We start from the raw sequence: 22,726 nt of genomic DNA, 5'->3' as shown, positions 1-22,726 counted from the left end.
AATACCTAAATTGTACTTATAACATTCTTTTTAATAGCGTACTATTGCATTTTTTGGTCTTTGTTTATTTTCATTTTACAAAAACAGTTATACAGTAACAATAAAGGACATATACACACTCACAGACAGAACATAAATTGGAACAGGTAGTTCCACATCCTGTCTCTGTTACAGGAATTATTGAAATGAATAACCTAAACCCACAGTTCATACAACAAAGTGGTAGCCGGGTCTATGATGAGCCAATAACAAAGAGGAAATCTGACTAGCTCAGCCATGGAGCCCAAATTTTTGTATATTTAGCAAGACTTGCTTTGGCCAGATGTATCAACTTAAACTTAGGTAAAGATATATTGCAGGGATATGCAATTAGCGGACCTCCAGCTGTTGCAGAACTACAAGTCCCACGAGGCATAGCAAGACTCCAACAGCCACAAGCATGACACCCAGAGGCAGAGGCATGTTGGGACTTGTAGTTTTGCAACAGCTGGAGGTCCACTAATTGCATATCCCTGTTATATTGATTAGGTTGAATCATCTGGCACTGGAAGGAGGGCTGGAGTCTTTTCACTATGATAAAATAGTTTTATGAGCTTGAAAGCATATAGTGCAAATATTGTTAACACTTCAGCTGCAAGAATAAAGTCACTTTTATAGCCTAAGAAAAAATACCTGTGCAGTTAGGTGCTTGAAGTCCCAGACAGGAAGACAATTTGGTATGTTTGTCAGATCATTACTAACTCGGGGCATGACCAGAAGAGATGGACCATATTGGCAGAGGCCTGATGACATATTGAGCATTATGAATTGGGTAACAGGCCCATTTTATAGAAACAGTCAAGCATATAATATCAACAGTGGATAAACCTAAATGAATCAGTTAATTAGTTATAGAAATAACACTGTTGAACTTATAGCAGGTGATTTTGTCCCACATATCTCAGGATAAATTATAAACATAAGAAGACCATTTCTTTTAGGAGTTTTGAAATGGTTGGGAGCCTGTTGTTTACAGTAGATTGTAAATATTAGGAACTGCTTAGTGATGTCATGAAGTCGTGCAGTTTGGAAAAGATACTTGGAGGGAACTAATTAGTTCTTTATAGCATGTCTCAGCAACACATATTTGAAAATAATTTTATTTGTTATGTTATTTGCATATCAAAATCCAGTAAACAACACTGCAAAAGAGTTGTAACAAGAAATATATTCCATTGACTCACACCAGAGAATATCAGGGTGATCATATAATTCACATAATTTGTGCCAGAAACAATAGGTTGATTGGATAGAAGATAGGCCAGGTTGAGCACACCATGCTGAGTTCTGCCAATGAAGCAGTATTGATCAGTGAGGAAACAAACCAGCCATATATAAAGGCTGGTAGGTAAAGACGTATTAATATATTTGTAAGAGGCAAGCCACCTATACATTGTAGCTTGCACTATGGTTGAACAGGTGTGTCTTCTGCCACATAAAGAGATAGACAATGATGACTATCCTATGAGACAGCTTCTGAGGAGAAATTAGGGAGGGGGTCTTAAATGTAAAAATATTTGGGCAGATCAGAGGCTCCACTTTAAACGAGGGTAATTGGAAATGTTTTTTACTCATAATAATGCCCAAATACTTAAAACTATCTATCACAATCATAATGCAGCTTTAAATGGGTAGTCAGTAGTAGGGCTGATTACAAATGCAGTGGACTAATTCCTAGCTTAATTTTAGGCCGGAAATAACCAAATACCTACTTAATACTCATAGGAGCAGTAAATGAGGTCTCCAACCCATCCCTGTATACCAAAGCATTGTCTACTTGGAGTGAGATTCACTCATCCAGAGTTCCCAACTGTATACTCTTCAATGCAGATGATTGTCAGACATGGCAAGTGAGGGGGTCCATAGCAATTGCAAAAAGAAGTGGTAACAGCAGAAAGCCAAACGTTGCTGTCTAATGTCTAGGTGTTCACTGAACATAGATTCTTTAGGTGCCATGCAATGATGTTTCTCATAGTATGGCACACTGGTAATATTTACCTTCACCGTAGGAGGAACAATAAAGAGCTCATTATTTCTGTGCAGAACTGCCTCAGGGAAGAATACTTACCTCATTGTCAGCAACCATCTGAACATAAGAGAAGCATAGGGGTTGATTTATTAAAACTGGAGAGTGTAAAAACTGGTTCAGATCTGCATAGAAACCAATCAGCTTCCAGTTATTTTTGCCAAAGCCTAATTGAAACAGCTTAAGTCGGAAGCGGTTTTCCACTCTCCAGTTTTAGTAAATCAACCCCATAGTGACACTGTAGAAGATGAGATAGCGTACATGATTTGAGCACAGTTTGGGAAACACTTCTGTGCAGTAATTTTTAGTGAAATGGAATTTAATATGTATGTGAACTTATAATAAGTCTAAGCTTTTACTTTCGACACACAGGTGATCAAGATTTCTTTTGAAGTTTTTGAGCTAGAGAGAGGCTATGACACCCTAACTATAGGAGATGGTGGAAAAGTAGGTGACACACGATCAGTTTTATATGTGTAAGTATATTATTTGTAAAGCCTCTTCCTCACTATTTGTAGGTGGACCTTGTATCTAGATTCTGCCATATAATTTGCATTAGGTCATGCATCCATTCAAACCTCTGTATTTAATGTAATTTAAGTAGTAACTTCAACATATAAGGGCTTGCTAGAAATTAAGGTCTTCCAAGGTAGGTACTCTCTTGAGATGAAGCAAAGACAATAAAGTACTTCAATGTTCTAGAGCAGTTTTTCTCAACTCCAGTCCTCAAGGCGCACCAACAGGTCATGTTTTCAGGATTTCTCTCAGCTGTGGTAATTACTAAGGCAGTGAAACTGATCAAATACCCAGTGCAAAATAATGGAAAGCCTGAAAACATGACCAGTTGGGGCGCCTTGAGGACAGGAGTTGAGAAACACTGTTCTATACCCACTGTATTTGCCAGGATCCATTTTTGTTAGGTCACTGAATAATATTCCAGTGAATGATGAGACAGAATGCAGTGGTAGCAAATTAAAAATAGGAGATGGACCCAAGGGAGCCAGTACTGGTATTTTGTCTACTATCTTATAGGTATGTGTACATTGCTGTGACTATTACACATTTGGATACATTCATTTCTTCTAGTTATTGTTTAAAATTGCATTCCATAGCAGAATTCCTTTTACAAACATTTAAAAGGGAATTCTGAAGTTACAGATAAAACATCAAGCCTTTAGATACATAGCTATGTATGTGTGTTAACATGCGTATAGCTTAATAACCATATAAATTCTATTTTTTGTATTTTGTATTTTGTCAGTCTCACAGGTTCTAGTGTACCAGATCTCATTGTTAGTATGAGTAACCAAATGTGGCTGCATTTACAATCAGATGACAGCATTGGATCTCCAGGATTTAAAGCAATTTATCAAGGTTTGTTTTATATTACCTATATAAAATAGTTTACAAACAATTGTTCTTTTATTATTTTAATAGTTATTAATTTATTATTTGGGGCATGATATAGTGGGGACACATTTTACAGTGGTGGAAAATACATATGCAGTATTACATTTTCTAGAAGTGCTACTGTATTTATACCACAGTCTTTGCTTAGTAATAAGGATATAAACTGATTCATGACCAGAATGCAGGCTGTGAAGTCAGTGTAAATCACAAACCTTGATCTAAATACCTGAGCCAGGTCAGTAACTTGAAAATCAAGCATTTGATCAGCATGACCACTAGGCAACTAATATTTTCAGATGGAAAGGTCAGCAATGACAGCCTACATATTTCTTTCAATACAGAGTTACTTTAAAGTCCTTTTTATTTGGATGCATTTCATATAAATTTTAAATGTAGTTGTGAGTATAATATTTTTTTATATTTTTAAGTGCTCTCATTAATTTTAATTATTGGAAGAGGCACTGATGGTATGTGTTAGTTCTATACTATGAACTATTGAGCTATACTATTTTGCAATGGTCATCCTCAGGGACCAAAACCTCAGGCTACTGTGTACAAATGTTTATATGTGTTGTATAAGTTACAATCAATGTTCATTCTAATGCCCCGTATACACGGTTGGATTTTCCGATGGAGAATGTCCAATCGGAGCATGTTGTCGGACATTCCGACTGTGTGTGGGCTCCATCGGACATTTTCCATCGGATTTTCCAACACACAAAGTTTGAGAGCAGGCTATAAATTTTTCCGACATCAAAATCCGATCGCGTCAATTCCGACCATGTGTGGCCAGTTCTGACGCAAAAAGTGCCACGCATGCTCAGAAGAAATTGGGAGACTCAACAGCTCGGTCTGGTTAAATTAGCGTTGGCAATGGATACAGCACTTTCGTCACGCTGCAATGTCAAAAATGGTTTAATACAGCGTACTCTCTTCTTCTTTATAATGTGAGAAGAATGAAGTAGTTTTGCTGCTCATATTCACACAGACTTCTCTCAAACTTCTTTCTTTATTATTTATCGTGATTCCCTCAATATATTTTGATTTGTCACATCTGACAAAATTTTTTTTTGTTGTTTTATTTATTTTATTTCTTTAAAGGCTGTTTTTTTTTTTGGGGGGGTGGGGTTGTATTTTTTTCAAGGCTGATCTTTGTTTTATTTTTTTTTTAGTTTTACTCCCTAATATTTTTGTGTGTGTTTTGTGTGTCAAGTTACCACAACACCATTGATATCTTATATTATTTAATCTCAAGAAGGTTGCTTGGTGTTGGTGTCCCTTGTTATTGTATTTTTGAAATGTACCTGCCTCCTCACAAACAAACTGTCCTTTTTGAAGGAAAACATACATAGGCGAGTATGATTGAAACAAAAATTCCTTTATTAAGGGCTCAGAACCAAACAAAGAGGGAGGCAACGCTGGAGAAACATCATAAATTGGTGAAGCCTTGGACCCCCAGGGCAGACATCAATTATTTAACATCAAAATTGGTGGCCTGAGGAGTCCATATCTAAGGGAGTGCAGTCTGGTCCAGAAGTTCCAGAGATCCTGAAAGCATCTATGACATCTATGTCCCCAGGCTGTGGTACTACAAGAGGCTGCATCTTTTGCCAGACCAGACTGGACCCATCACTTTCTGGTCTTCTTTCCACACTTTCTTCCTGGCTGTGGCTCTGGTGTTGGAGATGTGGCAGGAGGAGGAGTAGGACCTGGAGGGGGAGGAGGAGTAGTAGGACCTGGAGGAAGAGGAGGAGGAGTAGTAGGACCTGGAGGAGGAGGAGGACTATGTGTGAGGTCACAAATGTGGGTAGCAGATGTTATTTGGCCCCTCAACCCCTTATTGAGAGCTTCCAAAATTAAGGACTCACACAGGAGTCGTCCTCCATCTGCAGCATTTTGCAGGCAGTTATGCAAGCAAAATCCTCCTCCACAGTGTGGGGGCTTCTCAGGCCCTCTGTAGTCTTCCAAAAGAGGCCTATGGCAGCCTCCTCCAGGTTACTCATCTTCCTGCCACTTTGTCCTTGAAGGTGTAGGGGAGGGACCTGGATATCAGGCAGCCTGCTTGGCCCGGCCACCTCCTGGCTGAGACTTCCCTGTGTATGAAAAAGAGACATGGTTTTAGTTTTTGCATCATCAATCACAATCATAAATTAGTACTCCAAACTAACATCTATTTAACATCACTGATTGGACAAGCAGAAATATTTAGAGGAATGCTATACCTGGCTCAAGCTGGGCTCCTCCACATGCTGCTGCCTGGAAGGCCCAGGTTGGGCATCAGAAGCCTCAGCTGGGGGGGAAGGAAGCGTGGAAGGAAGAGTGGAGAGTGCTGGCCTGGGTTCAGTCTGACCTGCCAGAAAATGCAGCCTGTCATAGTACCAGAGCCTGGGGACATAAATGTCATCTGCAGCTCCTGATCTCTGGGAATCCTGGACCTTCTTGTGCTCCCTTAGATATGTGCTCCTCAGGCCACCAGTTAGGATCTTCAAATAGGTGATGTCTGCCGTGGGGATCACCGTCTTCACAAATTCCAGCAATTCATCCAGCGCTGCCTTCCTCTTTGTTTGGTTCTTATATTCAGGATGGTTTATCTCCCATAGACAGGGCAGCTCCCTGAACATATCAATGAAGATTGGCATAAAGTCCTGATCTTTCAAGATATCCATTTTCACTGCAAGACCCAACACAAGACAAACCCTAATGTCAGCCTAAAGTCTTCTAAACTTGTGCAAATACAGGCCTCAATCTAGAAGCAGTATAGGCCCAATGTTAAATCTTACCTTTGTTATCACGATCGGCGCCTCCGTTACTCCTTCCTCCGCTCACAGATCGTACGTACTACGCACGCGTGTTACGCTTTATAGACACTGCGCATGCATGAAACTCCGCCCGCCCCTGACGTTCTGTCTAGTCTATTCCCGGCCCCTTCTCATTGAGCGCAATGGGGAAGAGCACATGGTGGAGTCAGAGCAGGTGTCTGATATTTACACCAACGAGGAGGAGGAGGAGGAAAGCCCAGAGGCAGAAACGTCCCGATCCAGAAGGAGATGATATAAGGCATGAAATATGTCCTTTGGGGAGATGTTGGAGATGGTCGACATAATGAAGAAGGCCGACTATGATGAAAAGTATGGACCTTACCCCAACTCCAATGTCCGTAAGGCCAAGATCATGGCGAAAGTGGTCAAAAGTCTGCACCGGAATTTCGGGGTACGTCGATCGAAAGATCAGCTCAGGAAGCGGTGGTCGGACCTGAAATTATGAGAACACGAGCAGTACAGAAAGATCCGGAGAGTGCTGCAAAAAAGTAAGTAGTTGTGCTGTGTTCCTATTCTTTTTGTCTTTATTACATTCGTGCTGCTCCATGTGCTTTTCTTAACTGTTAATCCAGTTTAAAATGTCAACTTTCATGTTCATGGGCACATTATTCGTTTGTATCAAACATTTTTCTTTCGGCCTATAAAACACCATTGTTTGGGCCATATGCATTTGCCAACATTTTTTAGGGCCTACTTGTCTGAAAATAATTTGGTTGTGTAGATGTGTTTGTTAATAGAATGAAATGCAAACTAGATTCTGTGTAAGGAGAGGACGCTCAGCAGCTGTTTAGACATCTGGACACTGGAGCACTAGTGTGGGACACATGAACACCCTTTTTATTAGGGGGCCCACACAGGTGCTCCAGTGTATACTATAGGGGTGTCTCCATCTGTGAAGCTTGTACAAAACAGGTAAAGTATTGAAGCTTGACAAAGGACACTAAAAATTTGACATCTTGTAACTTAGCCAAAATAGACAATTGTACACCACTTCCAAGCAATGTTTCATATTTATAGTTCTTCCCTCAAATATCTGTGTGCTAAGTATACCATTTTTTTTTACATAGGGGAGAAAAGACTCGGAGGACACCCCTCATCCGAGGTGCCAGAGACCCCCCACCTCTGGAAGGGAAAATCCCACAAAGACAAGAAGAGCAGGAGGAGGAAGACGTGGTGGAAATTGTCACCACAACAGGTGAGTGTCTGCGACCACGGGCTCAGGTAAGAGATGGATGCCGGCATATTTATAATACATGTTTTTTTTTTTGGTTTCTATCTTTTTAGGTGATCGTGATGTTGTGGATCCAGGGCATTTCACTTCGGAAAGTGCACAGATCCTGATTGGGGAGATCATGGGGTGTAATAGGGACTTGGAAAACATAAAGAAAAGCATCAATGATGTTCTTCAAAAAAATAAGAACATCATTGATGTTTTGGGGAGAGTTTAAAACCCCTCCAAATCCCTTTCTTTTATGGTGTGCTACAATTTTAACATTTTTTATCTAATTGGAGAAAAGCCAAATTTCGAAGAGGCACACAGTGTGTCAACATGTGCTATCTGCCATCACGGGAGATCAATGGACGGGTTTTGGGGGTGCAAGCCCTTCCTCAATAATAAAGTAGCTGTGAGGTAGGGGTTGCTCCCCCAAAACACGTCCCTTGATCCCCCATGATGGCAGCTAGCACATGTTGACATTCAGCTATTTGTGTGCATCTTCAAAATTTGGCTTTTCCGGGGGTGACTTCACCCCATCTGAACGCAATATCAAACACAGTTCCTAAATACTCATGTCTGATATTGCCTTCAAGTTCTACCAAATGTGAACTTTTTACGTTCAAGATTTGTGTCTTTCTTGTGGGTTTTAAACATGCCTGTTTTATCTTAAATGGACATTTCTACTTTTTCTAATGTGACCCCAAAAATTGTTATACAACAAACATGTTGGTTTGTTTTAAAAACCTTTTCTAAATGCACATGTGATTGTGCAGGTATTAAAAAGATTGTTAATCAAGAATGTGTGGATTATTGTCTCAGCGCTACAACACTTTTGGGGTGCTCTAATTGGTGTTTTCTGTGACAATGGGTGTTATTTCCTAAGGGCAAATCCACTTTGCACTCCAAGTGCAGTTTCAAGTGCACTTGTAGTGCAAAGTGTCTTTGCCTTTAGTAAATAACACCCAACAGTGCTTTGTATAAGGTTACACAATTACGCCATTTTCAGGACTCAACACATTTCTGTCAGGGTCAGCTAAAACAAACACAAGCAGTAAATGTCACCAAAGATTTGCTTAATGTTTTTTTTTTATTTGATAAAGGTTTCACACATTGTCTGGCATATTGATAGCACCCCTATCCGCAAAGAATTCAAGGTATCTTAGCCGGACATCAAGGGCACTCAGGGAGGGCAAGCCAGGAAGGCCACATTTAAGCGCCGTCAGGGTTGGTTCATTTTGAATTCCGGCCTCAGGCCCAACTGAACCAGCATAGTTGGCAGAATGTTGCCGTAAAAAGTTGTGTAGAACACAGCACGCCAGGATAATATGATTCAGTTTATACTCAGTCATATGTATGGGTGTAAGAAATAGGCGGAACCGGCTGGCCATGATTCCAAACGTGTTCTCCACCACTCTTCTGGCTCTGGCCAGCCAGTAATTAAAAACCCTCTGGTCCGGGGTGAGGGTCCTCATCGGGAATGGCCGCATAAGATGGTCCCCCAGTGCAAAGGCTTCATCCGCAATGAAGACGAATGGGAGTCCTTCCACATTGTCTTCTGGAGGTGGCAAGTCCAAGCTGCCATTCTGGAGACACCTGTAGAACTCCGTCTGGGCGATGACTCCACCATCGGACATCCGGCCATTCTTCCCCCGCGTCCACATACAATAACTCATAAGTAGCCGACACCGCCGCCAACATCACAATACTATTGAACCCCTTATAATTATAATAGTATGACCCCGAGTTGAGTGGTGGGATGATGTGGATGTGTTTCCCATCAATTGCCCCTCCGCAGTTATGAAAGTCCCACTGCTGGGCAAAGTGGGAGGCCATAGTCTGCCATTCCTGTGGCGTGGAAGGAAACTGTGGAGGAAAACAAAAAAAAATTAGTCTTTTTGCACATAAACAGGGAAAGCAGATTAGACACAAACATTCTTGGCCAACTTCAAGATAACATTTATTTATGGGAATTTTTAAAGACCAAAGTATAAGGTACACCTATCATATCCCCCCCTCTCATGGGCCTATTCTAACATTATAGGGGGAGAACTCTTGGACAGGTAACCCTCTCCACTTCATTGAGAGATAAATGCATAAATAATGGGTATTACTTTGAACAGCCCCTCCTTAGTTACACTATTGGCAGCCCACTGGGCATGTAAGCAGTGTCATAATACAAATATATAAATACACACTGTACACATTTGAGCACATTTGGACATTCTGCTATTATCTATCAAGATAATAATAGTATTAAGTAACAGTAACAGAACGCACTGAAGAACAGCAAGGCCTGTGAAGAGCGACCTGAAAAACAGTAACGAACAAACAAGAACACAATGACAAAGTCACGCGTAGCTTGCTTGCATGCACTGACGAGCAGATACAAACCCACAAGCACAAACTGAGCAGCAGAAAACGATCTGAAAACCACGAGTCTGAAAAAGCACGAATCGTCTCTCACCAAACTTTTACTAACACGAGATTAGCAAAAGGAGCCCAAAGGGTGCCACGCTTGGTTCTGAACTAGCCTTTTCTAGGCTCATCGTACGTGATATACGTCACCGCATTCTTGGCGATCGGAAATTCCGACGACTTTGTGTGACCGTGTGTACACAAAACAAGTTTGAGCCAACATCCGTCGGAAAAAATAATAGGATTTTGTTGTCGGAATGTCCGATCAATGTCCGACCGTGTGTACGGGGCATTACAGTTGTGGGATTATAATTTTCAGGAAGTCAAAGTTAAACTTTTGAGACACTTGTAGTTTATTTTTGTTTGAAAATTACCATGACCTATTTCATCAACCTTTCACTTGCATTTTAGTTGCCATAATGTAGATTGATTGACTGTCCATTGCTCTATGCAAAATTTTCAAGCTAGAATTATTGATGGTTGCATGGTGATTGTGACAAGTCAACTTTGTTAGGCTATTCTAGCGCAGTTAAACAACAAAGAGGTTTATATAACTGATTATGGCAATCTGCAACCAACTTCTCCAGCCATTACTCTGGCATATTTATACAACTATTTGATGCAAGTTTGATTAGAATGGCAGTCTTATGTGTACAAACAATGGAGGAATGAATGAATGAAATTAATTTGTGAACACATAATATACTATGGGGGTCATTTACTATAGCGCCGTAAAAAGATCCTGCAGTCCCAGAAAATAGCGCCCAATTAAGACTTCAACTCTCAGAAACTGAGCGCTAATGCAAATGGAAAGCAGCGCTATTGCGGGCAAAAATGCCAGTCAGATCACATATGCAGGAATAGTGGAAGTCAATGGGGTTCTAACCTGCAAAATCCAAAGTTCTCACTGAAGGCATATATGCAAGTTCTTTGCCATAAAAAGTGTATGGGGTCCTGGGTCCTGCCACAGCGAACATGTATCAATTGGAAAAAATGTTTTTAAAATGGCCGTTTTTTCAGGAGCAGTGATTTTAATAATGCTTAAAGTGAAACAATAAGAATAAAAAAAATCCTTTAAATATCATGCCTGGGGGGGGGTGTCTATAGTATGCCTGTAAAGTAGTGTACCTTTTCCTTGTTTATTACTGTACTGCAGCAAAATTACATTTCATTTTAAATTGCTTGCGGCTCTGCACCATTTTAAAACCAGCACCATGCTGTAGTTGTAGTGGTTACACTGTGGTGCTACAGAATCATCTTCTCTCCCTATAATCTGCCCCTTCTGTGCTTATGAGGGGCTGATTTGGGTGGATTGAGGACATGGGGGAAATAAATAGGATCTCCCCTCATCCATTCAGAAGGCCTTGTAGTATTCTGTGAAAATGCAGGGAGACTTCTGAATGGACAGAACGAGGAAAGGGATGGTGAACAGGATCCTTACTATTGCAACTGCTGCTTCTTACCCCTGTTGCACTAGAGGAACGCCACTGTGTGTAGCATCTGACTGGCACGGAATACTTGGTTAATTGGTACTGAATCCCAAAAACTTATTGAAGTTCAGCTTTTAAACATTTGTTACTGGATAAAGTGGAACTCCACCCAAAAAGGAAGTTAGCTTTATGTACCCGTTCCCAATTTTGCCCCAATAATTTGTCTGCTATTTTTTAAATTCAACATCCATGTCTCCATGCTTGCACTGAATGAGTAATTTAGTAGAGGTGCTTCAGTCATATTTTTCTAAATGAAGTCAGCAGCTACATCCTGTCCTCACCCAGCCGGTTTCTTCACCAGGCTTCAGCCACCAGCATACTATGTGTGGGCAGCAAACTGACTGCTTGTGACTTCATGCCAGCTGCTTGCTGCATGACCCCTGCCTAGGCATCTGATTGGCCCCACAGCTTTCTGGGACATGTCACAGCATTATGAGATGCTCACCTTGGAATGAAGCCCTCCAGCACTGTAAGTCACTGCTGAGAGGGTGACGGAGCCACGGAGCTGACACTAGTGAAAAACTCATACACATAAATACACATAAATACTGCATTTCTTTGGTCAGGTGATGGAATTACATTACTCAAGAGTTATTCTTTTTGATTTATTTTGTGATATTTGGTGTTTTTTTGTGGGTGAGTGTAGAATAGTGATATTACCCTCAAATTTTTGGTAATTATATTTTGATTTCTGATGTTGGTACACATATCACATTTTTGGGCTCAAATTATGATTATTTGAAAATAATAAAAAGCACAAACAATTGTGACTTATTTTAAATTTGCATCAGCGATTGTATTGTTTGTGCTTTGTAAAGACACCTGTGTCAGTTTGAGTAAAGATTGTTGTGAGATGGAGAGTAACAAGTGAAAGTGACAGAGAAAAATATATTTTACCAAAACATCAAAACATTCCAGATTCTAGAACAATGTTGCAAAGGAAAATTTGTTTCAGAGAAAGATACATTTCATCTCAACATTAGAAGGATTTATTTGTGAAAGTTACAATTGTACCATTAGAATCAATGGCTAAACTTGCATTGGACTATAATAGTGCCGTTTTTCACTTCCATAAAATGCTCTTTAACACAGCGCTCATTTTCATATTTACTATAGCGCCTTGTAGAAAAGAGGAAAAAATCTATTTCAGGGGAAGTGGCGCTGTTCAAAAGTGATTCATTGTATGTGGACCCACTACACTATTTAATCTGAACAACTCTCCATAAAAGTGCAAAGTGCTTCAAATAAATAAATATAAATATAAAGTCAAAAATCTATGTATAAGTGTAGGAAAAAAATGTGAATACATGGAAAATAAATATAACAGTGATAATACACTACATCAAGTAATGATATAATGTGACGTGCTAAAAAAAGGGGGGTGACTCAATGAATGAGAAAAATTAGGAACAAAAGTGTTCCCATGTGCATAAAATTAGTAAACACCAGAAAACAACACAATCAAAAAATAAAGAAAAAAGGCAAAAATATGTATAAATAAATAAAAAGTGACAATGAATGATATCAAAGTGAAAGAGTCCAAACAAATATATGTGTGTATACCGCTGTACACTCAAAAGTAGTAGTCTGTGAGCAGTGATCCGTGCACAAATTCAAAATAATGGTGACTCTCCAGTATTCCACACTTTCCTCCACAACTCCCACTTGTGCCCGCACTCACTAGAGCGCCTAACCCCTGCAGGAGTAACAGGTGTAATAGCTGAATTGCAGTGCTGGTGTCCCCTTGTGACAGGTTATCCCTCAAGTAGGTACCATTGCCTTCCACCTCTCCACGGATATTTTTCTAAAAATCCCCAGCGACAGTAATCCACATAAATATAGGAAAGATGAGCTTCATAGCATAAATCCGTAGAACCAGATGGTTTATTTAAAACTGCATGAGTAATGTTAAAAACAGAGGAACTCCAATGCTCCACTATACAAGTATTGGCAACTTCCGTATCATCGGCGTGGTAATGGCATGCATTCCACAGCCGACCTGGCAGAAACTGGAAGTTCAGAAAACACTTAGGAAGGACATACGTGGTATGCAATACATCACTTCCGTGTTTTCTGAACTTCCCGTTTCTGCCAGGTCGGCTGTGGAATAAATGCCATTACCACGTTGATGATACGGAAGTTGCCAATACTTGTATAGCAGAGCATTGGAGCTCCTCTGTTTTTAACATTACTCATGCAGTTTTAAATAAACCATCTGGTTCTACGGATTTATGCTATGAAGCTCATCTTTCCTATATTTATGTGGAAGCCTGTTGCTGGGGATTTTTAGAAAAACATCCGTGGAGAGGTGGAAGGCAATGGTACCTACTTGAGGGATAACCTGTCACAAGGGGACACCGCCACTGCAATTCAGCTATTACGCCTGTTACCCCTGCAGGGGTTAGGCGCTCTGGTGAGTGCGGGCACAAGTGGGAGTTGTGGAGGAAAGTGGGGAATACTGGAGAGTCACCATTATTTTGAATTTGTGCACGGATCACTGCTCACAGACTACTACTTTTGAGTGTATAGCAGTATACACACATATACTGTATTTGTTTGGACTCTTTCACTTTGATATCATCCATTGTCACTTTTTATTTATTTATACATATTTTTGCCTTTTTTCTTTATTTTTTGATTGTGTTGTTTTCTGGTATTTACTAATTTTCTTCAAATGGGGCACTCTTGTTCCTAATTTTTCTCATTCATTGAGTCACCCCCCTTTTTTAGCACGTCACATTATATCATTACTTGATGTGGTGTATTATCACTGTTATATTTATTTTCCTGGTATTCTCAATTTTTTCCTGCACTTATATATGGATTTTTGACTTTATATTTATTTATTTGAAGCATTTTGTACTTTTATGGAGAGTTGTTCAGATTAAATAGTGTAGTGGGTCCACATACAATTAATCACTTTTGAACAGCGCCACTTCCCCTGAAATAGATTTTTTCCTGTTTTTTAGAACCTCACTTAAGTGATGTTCCTTGTTAGGGGGGGCTGCAGTTCTCTTCTCCTAAGCGCGGATATCTGGTGTTTTTTACTGCCTTGTAAAAAAGACACTGGAGCTAAAATGAGAGCTATTTGCAGGTCTGAGCATGCTCAGTTGTGTTGGCACCTAGTTGTACAAAAATGGGGAATTTATCTCTTGTCAGACTTTTAAAGATATTTCAGAAATCACTTTTTCACACAGTTTAAAAGCAGATTATCTTTAAATAATATACCGCATTTTTCAGTACCATTTAGGCAATTATATCATGCTCTAAACAATATCTCCATGTGCAATTTTCCAGGTTTTAGCAGAGTAATGCCCCGTACACACGGTCGGATTTTCCGACGGAAAATGTGCGATCGGAGCTTGTTGTCGGAAATTCCGACCGTGTGTGGGCTCCATCGGACATTTTCCATCGGATTTTCAGACACACAAAGTTTGAGAGCAGGCTATAAAATTTTCCGACAACAAAATCCGATCTCGTCAATTCCGACCGTGTGTGACCAATTCTGACGCACGAAGTGCCACGCATGCTCAGAAGAAATTCCGAGACGGAACAGCTCAGTCTGGTAAAATTAGCATTCGGAATGGATATAGCACTTTCGTCAGGCTGCATTGTTTAAAATTGTTTAATACAGCGCACTCTCTTCTTCTTTATAATGCTAGAAGAATGAAGTATTTTTGCTGCTCATATTCACACAGACTTCTCACAAACTTCTTTCTTTATTATTTATCGTGATTTCATCAAATTTAGATTTGTCACATTGGAAAAAATATATATTATTTTTTTTGGTTTGTATTGTTTTCAAGCCTGATCTTGTTATTTTTTAATTTTTTTTATTTTAGAGCCTGAATATTTTTGTGTGGGTTTTGTGTGTCAAGTTACCACAACACCATTATTATCTGGTATTATTTAATCTTTAATCTCAAGGAGATTGGTTGTTGTTGGTGTCCCTTGTTAATTTCACATTGTATTTTTGAAATGTACCTGCCTCCTCACAAACAAACTGTCCTTTTTGAGTAAAACACACATAGGCGAGTATAATTGAAACAAAAATTCCTTTATTAAGGGATCCAAACCAAACAAAGAGGGAGGCAACGCTGGAGAAACAGCAGAAGTTGGTGAAGCCTTTGGCCCCCAGGGCAGACATCAATTATTTCATGGCAAAATTGGTGGCCTGAGGAGTCCATATCTAAGGGAGTGCAGTCTGGTCCAGAAGTCCCAGAGATCATGAAAGCAGAAGATGACATGTATGTCCCCAGGCTGTGGTCATACAAAAGCCTGCATCTTTTGTCAGACCAGACTGAACCCAGGGTCATCACTCTCTGGTCTTCCTTCCATGCTGTGGCTCTGGTGGTGGAGTTGTGGCAGGAGAAGGAGGAGGATGGTCCAACTCACTCAGGTGGGTTTTGTGTGTGATTTTGCCCCTCACCCCCTTAGTTAAGACTTTATAAATAAGGTCCTCACACAGGAAGCATTGGCCCTCCTGCATGCCCTGCAGTTTGGTGGCAGCCATGCAGGCAAAGGCCTCTTCAGGAGTGGGGGTGGCTCTGAGGGACGCAGAAGCCTCCTGAATCAGCCTGAGTGCTGAATCCTGCATGTGACTCCCCTTCCTGGGTCTTTTGTTAGGAAGGCGGAGGGGAGGAACCTGCGATTCTGTCAGGCTCTTACTGGGCCCAGGCTTCTCCTGGCTTCCACTTAGCCCCGCCTCCTCCTGGCTACCACTAACCCCCACCTCCTTCTGGCTGCCACATTCTACAGCCTCCTCCTGTGTGGCACATTCCACAGCCTCGTCCTGGCTGAGGTCTTCCTGTGTATGAAAAAGGGACATAGTTTTAGTTTTTTAGTCACCAATCACACACAATTTTCACCTCATGATTGTTGCAAATTGAATGTTAACAAATATAACAGACTATCATTCTGAGCCCAGCATTTTTCATTCTTGTCCCAATTATTTTTGCCCACTACTGTCTATTGATATGTAAAACACTTTATTAAATCAGCAATTAGTTCGGGGGCGTAGCTTGGATGTTCATGTGAGAGGACGTGTCTCACACTAGCTCCTGCATCCTGCTTCACAGAATCCTGTTGTGAGCCATATACAGCGCAGACATAGACCGGATACTTCACTCCCGGTGTGGAGCCACCACTAAAGCGATACCTGGTCGCCACATTAACAAGGCAAGTATGCCTAAGAAGGAAGGGAGCCTCCTCGCCGACGGCACGGCCCATCATGGCGGACCCCCGCTCCAGCAACGAGCGGGAAGAGACTCCTACGCCTCGAACTATACAAAAAATTTGCAGGAGTGCTCCTGCCGGAGCTACTTCATACATTAACAGAAACGCTTAGCACAGATTCCTTGCTGAGATCCATGTATGAAGCGGTGGTGATAGTTATTTTAAAACCCGGGAAAGAACCTGATAAGCCATAGTGTCATACAGACCTATATCATTGCTAAATACAGATCTAAAAATCCTAAACAAGGTCATTGCCATGAGACCCTCAAAAGTGGTATCTAAATTAGTCCACCCAGACCAGTCCGACTTCATACCAAATAGATCTACGGCAAACAATCTCTGGCGTCTTTATCTCAACATGCAAATACCCACTGATAATCAAGGACAGAAAGCTATCCTCTCACTTGATGCCGCTAAGGCGTTCAATAGCGTTGAATGGGAATACTTGTGGAAAATATTAGAGAAATTTGATCTGGGGGATAGTATAATTTCTTGGATCAAATTATTATACAAGGCCCCTAAGGCCTGTATTAGGATAAATAATACCTTAAAAAACAAAAGGAAGGAAAGCAAAAAGAATTCTTCAGTGAGGAACCAGCAAGTTTAGCAAAAATATAAATATTTATTATAGAAAAAATAATACCACATATACACCAGATAGTGTCAACAAGAAAATAAGTTGACTGTAAATAGACCAATCACCACCACTAAAAATAAAATAGACAACGTTGTCTAAAAACAGAGAACAACATACAGATGGCCACCACTACACATACAATCACATCTAATTGGCTAGTTGGACTTGCATCGTCCCATATATAGTGTCTCTAAGTGGAGGTTGGAAGCCAAGAGGTGACGGTATGCAGCCGTGGGTATGGGAATTCCGCTGTGCACACTGCCGTTGGCAAACTTGAATGTAACTTTACAGACAACAGGGGCTGGTAGTAGCACTTGCAGGTGAATGTTCAGCCACAGCTGATAACCATACGTGAACGGCTGTGTGGGTGCTGGGCAGAGGTGCAGGAGGGGGTATGTGCCTGTGTAGCTATTGGTGTATGAAGACAGCGTCTGAGCTGGATATAATAAAACGATCTCACCAGACCATAGACATCCAGATACACCAGGCACGTTGAACACTCCAAGCCTCCTCAATGTAAGCAGAGCAGCTGAATCATCCTCTGATCAAGTCAGAGTAACTGGGAAGTCCGTTTGGGTAGATGCCCACCAGGGTAGTGGAAATGAGGGGACGTGGTAGGGTACCGCCAGGATGCGGTGTGAGCCACGATAACTTCCGGGTTCCGTGCTGTAGAACTTTCAGCAGGCTTCAGCGGGCTTTCGGCAGGGCTTGAGCGGCTTCAGCGGAGTAGCAAATCAGATCCCAAAGGCTGGTGGGTGGGTCTGTATGGGTACTACGTCGAACGTAATGGCGTCATGCTGACGCGTTTCATCCGTCAAGGATTTCTTCAGAGCATGCGCATTAGTTGCAGGGAGCGGCTTATATAGTAATTCCAATTGAAGACGTTAATACGTCAACTAGCCGTTGTCTAGGCAACAGCGCAACAGATAGACGGCCATTCAAATCTAAAGACAACAACAAATAATAGGTTGGGCCCGTCCATGGGTGCAGTGCCCCCAGCGGAGATGTTAAATAAGACTGGGAAGGTGAAAAGTGGGGGGAAGGGGGGATAGGGTTTTAGTGATGGAAGGAGGGTTTTAGTTGAAAAAAAGGGGGGGAGGGGGGGGGGGAAAGGGAAAAACCACAATCTGGTCAACTAAATGTTAAAATGGGCAGGGCAAATGCAGAAAGATATGAGGACTCTCCCCCGGCATCTATGGTGTGAGGAATACTGATAAATTACACTCGTTGTTTAACCCATGTGGGGACATACTGTCAAGGGTATATATCCACATTTTTTCTTTCTGGCAGAGAATCCTGTCGAAGTCACCCCTTCTAAGGGGGAGATTTAGCTTGTAGATACCCTTGACAGTAAGTCCCGTAGGGTCCCCACCATGATGATTAAGAAAGTGTAGGGGAATAGGGCGTTCGTCATCCTTGCTGAGGATGCTCTGTACGTGTTCACTGATTCTGATCCTGAGTTTCCTTTTAGTTTTCCCCACATACTTTTTGCCACATGGGCATGTGAGCATGTAGACCACTCGTGTGGTATTGCAATTAATAAAGTTATAAATTTTAAATTGTTTCTCACCATCAGAACCAGTGAACACGTCCGTGCGCTCCACATACTTGCATATATTGCATCTGCCACATTTAAACATACCTTTTAAAGGTGGAAGTTGTGTGAGCCAGTTTTTACTGTGTGACCTATGGTATTCTGAATGAATCAAGTGGTCCCTGAGATTCCGAGAGCGTCGGGCAGTGAGAAGAGGACGTTCCCCTACTATTTCACCAAGTACAGGGGAGTCTGAAAGAATATGCCAATGATTACCGAGAATGGTCCTGATTTGTTTCCATTGGGAACCATATTTGGTGATAATCCTGGGGGGCCCAAAGTTATCTTGGGAGGCCTTGGGCTTTTTCCTAACGAGAAGTTGCTGTCGATCAGTCTGGACAGCTCTTTTTTTGGCTGCTCTGATGGACCGGAATTCCCATACCCACGGCTGCATACCATCACCTCTTGGCTTCCAACCTCCACTTAGAGACACTATATATGGGACGATGCAAGTCCAACTAGCCAATTAGATGTGATTGTATGTGTAGTGGTGGCCATCTGTATGTTGTTCTCTGTTTTTAGACAACGTTGTCTATTTTATTTTTAGTGGTGGTGATTGGTCTATTTACAGTCAACTTATTTTCTTGTTGACACTATCTGGTGTATATGTGGTATTATTTTTTCTATAATAAATATTTATATTTTTGCTAAACTTGCTGGTTCCTCACTGAAGAATTCTTTTTGCTTTCCTTCCTTTTGTTTTTTGATATGCATTATAATTCAGAGGTACACACCCACTTATGACCCTTATGTTGGGTGTTAGCAAGCATTAGCATCATTAGGCAGATCTCCTATGGGCATTACTCCCATCTGTCTATAGCTATATGATATCCAAGCAAAGTGTCTGATTCATAAATTTTCTTTTGTTTATTCATAAATAATACCTTGTCTCCTCCCTTTGAACTTCACAGGGGAACCAGACAAGGATGTCCCCTTTCTCCATTACTCTTCGCCTTAGCCATAGAACCTCTGGCAGCAGCCATAAGAGGGAACCCAAACATAGTGGGATTCCAACGGGGTGAAATAGAAGACAAATTGGCACTATATGCTGATGACGCACTTTTATTTCTGGGTGACACCTCTACCTCCCTGATCAAACTTATGGAATTAATACACACATTTGGAACCTTCTCCGGGTTCACAATAAATTGGGACAAATCCACATTACTACCCTTAGACCCACTAACAGGGCCCCTACCTCAGATTAGTATATTATATTAAGTTTAATATAGACCCATTACTTAAACAATTTCAGGAAAAAAACACCAGCTGGATTAAATAGCCACTCTCTGTAGTCGGCAGATGCAACTTGATAAAGATGATCTGGAATCCGCAGATACTGTATGCACTCCACAATGCCCCCATCTGGATCCCTGTCCACATATTTAAGAGATGTAACACCATCTATTGTGCATCAATATGGAGGAAACAGGTTCCAAGAATAAAATTAGAGACCTTACAAGAGGCAAAGGACTCAGGGGGACTGGCGGTACCAAATCCGTTTCTTTACTTTATAGCAGCTCAGATGCAACATTTGACGGGCTGGCTCTGCCCTGAGTCCTCTGACCCCATTCGAAATATTGTGTGCACTCAGGTGTCGTGTGGTGAACTTGTGGAGTGCATAGAGGCAGGTGAACTGGGAGCACTGACTAAATACCCCACACTACAGCTTATAGATAAAGTATAGAACAAAACAACATTTGCAGTACATGGGTTACACAAATTGGTCACGTATCTGGAATAACAGAAATTACCTGGAATTGAACAAATTGGAAAACTTCTCCAATTGGTTAACAAGGGGAGTGAAATATATCCCCCAACTATATTGTGGGGGTATCTTGCGCGATTTTCAATCACTTCACGCAGAATTTAACTTACCAAATATCTCATTTTTCCAATACCTGCAACTTAGGCATGCTATAGCGCACAGGCTACAATATCCACTTGGGAACTATCCAGGTCCCCAGTGATTACACAGCTGATCTTATCTTCATCCCGGAAGGGACAAATTTCCTCTCTGTACAGTTCTCTTCTGGGTCATGTGTCCAAAGTGATGGCTCTGAATTGTAGAACTGGATGGGGAATTGACATAGAGGTATCTCGGATGAGGAATGGACCACCATATTAGATAATGTACTTAAAGTATCACTGTCCTCATCTCAAAAACTTACCCAATTATTTATTATACATCGCACCTATCGCACACCTGAGAGACTACACAAATGGCACAGGAGAGATGATCTGTTGTGTCCCCGCTGCCTTGTAGATAATGGTACACTTATTCACATGCTATGGAAATGTCCGAAATTGCATAGATACTGGGCTGAAGTGATTAACACCATTAATAGTGTCTGGAATCTTAGACTCACTACAGACCCTAAACTTTGTTTGCTGGGTTGGTTGGATGAGGAACAATACACACCCCATACATATATTGCCATTCTTAGAACTTTATTCCTAGCTAGGAAAATTATCGCCAGGAAAATAACAGCCCCCACACACACAGAATGGATTACGTCCATTAATGATTCTCTTATTAGAGAACAACTTACTTATAAGCATCGAGGTAGCCCACAAAAATTTGAATCTATCTTGGATCCCTGGTTAGATACCCCAGGACTGGCTCCACTACGCCTGGTTCAAAATAGAATCTTAGGCGGTAGAACGACATCAATAAATACACCAAATTAGTTTATAATATTGAGAGGAAGTCTACGGTAGAGCAATATCGCAAGAGTGTTAGGACCAGCAAAAGTTTAAATGTTTAGGTTGTGTTATACCCAATGGATATTGTTTGTTATAGAGCATACTTACCGCTCCCCGCTGATTGAGGGTTTGCGGTACCACACTCCACTCAGAGGTCCCCCCTTTTTTTTTGGGACCGAGAGTGGAGAGGGATAGTATCCTATCAAGAGGACATATATGTTATTTAAAAAGAATGAAGAAATATGATCACAAATGTCTTATTATACATACATATCTTTTATTTCTGATATGAAGATACAAAGCATATTATTATATGAGCAACATAATGTACAGACATGTATGGTCAGATAATTGTGTTTATTATGTGTCCTAAAATACTACTGAAAAGCTTTTTGTATATTTTTGCTCTTGTTTTTTCTTGTTTTTCTTTTCAATAAAAATGATCTGATTTAAAAAAAAAAATCAGCAATTAGTTATCAATAATAACATCTAGTAAACATCATTTATTTATTGCCCAGAAATCTGTAGAAGAATGCTATACCTGGCTCCAGCTGGGCTCCTCCACTTCTTCCTGGCTGGAAGTCCCAGGTTGGACATCGGAAGCCTCAACTGGGGTGGAAGGAAGAGTGGAAGGAAGGGTGGAGAGGGATTCCCTGACTTCAGTCTGGTCTGACAGAAATTGCAGTCTCTCATAGTACCACAGCCTGGGGACATAAATGTCATCTGCTGCAGCTCCAGATCTCTGGGAATCTGTGACCTTCTTGTGCTCCCTAAGATAAGTGCTCCTCAGGCCACCAATTTTGGCTTTTAAATAGGGGATGGTTGCTATGGGGACCACCGGTTTCACCAACTCCAGCAGTTTCTCCAGCGCTGTCTGCCTCTTTTGTTTATGATTATAATGAGGATGTTTGACATGCCACAGACAGGGCAGCTCCCTGTACTTGTCTATGAACAGAGGGAGGAAGTTGTGGTCATTGAAGCCATCCATTTTATCTGCAAGACACAAGACAAGACAAACCCTAATGTCAGGCGAAACTCTCCGAATCTTGTTACAATATAGGCCTCAATCTAGAAGCAGTATAGGTCCAAGTTTAGATCTTACCTTCATTATCACGATCGGCGCCTCCAATACTCCTTCC

General features: G+C 41.1%; 1 protein-coding gene across 1 annotated transcript in view; it reads left to right on the top strand.

Annotated features, from left to right (window-relative positions):
• Positions 1-22,726, top strand: part of CSMD1 (CUB and Sushi multiple domains 1) — a 3,274,537-nt gene that overhangs the window by 2,063,824 nt on the left and 1,187,987 nt on the right. The window contains exons 11-12 of the mRNA XM_073626646.1: positions 2,438-2,541; positions 3,327-3,439. Coding sequence (XP_073482747.1) covers positions 2,438-2,541; positions 3,327-3,439 — 217 coding nt within the window. The remainder of the gene's footprint in view (positions 1-2,437; positions 2,542-3,326; positions 3,440-22,726) is intronic.

The sequence above is a fragment of the Aquarana catesbeiana genome, linkage group LG04, assembly GCF_042186555.1.
Source record: "Aquarana catesbeiana isolate 2022-GZ linkage group LG04, ASM4218655v1, whole genome shotgun sequence".
Taxonomy (NCBI): domain Eukaryota; kingdom Metazoa; phylum Chordata; class Amphibia; order Anura; family Ranidae; genus Aquarana; species Aquarana catesbeiana.
The sequence above is the reverse complement of the archived record's forward strand: the minus strand, read 5'-3'. Positions and strand labels throughout refer to the sequence as shown.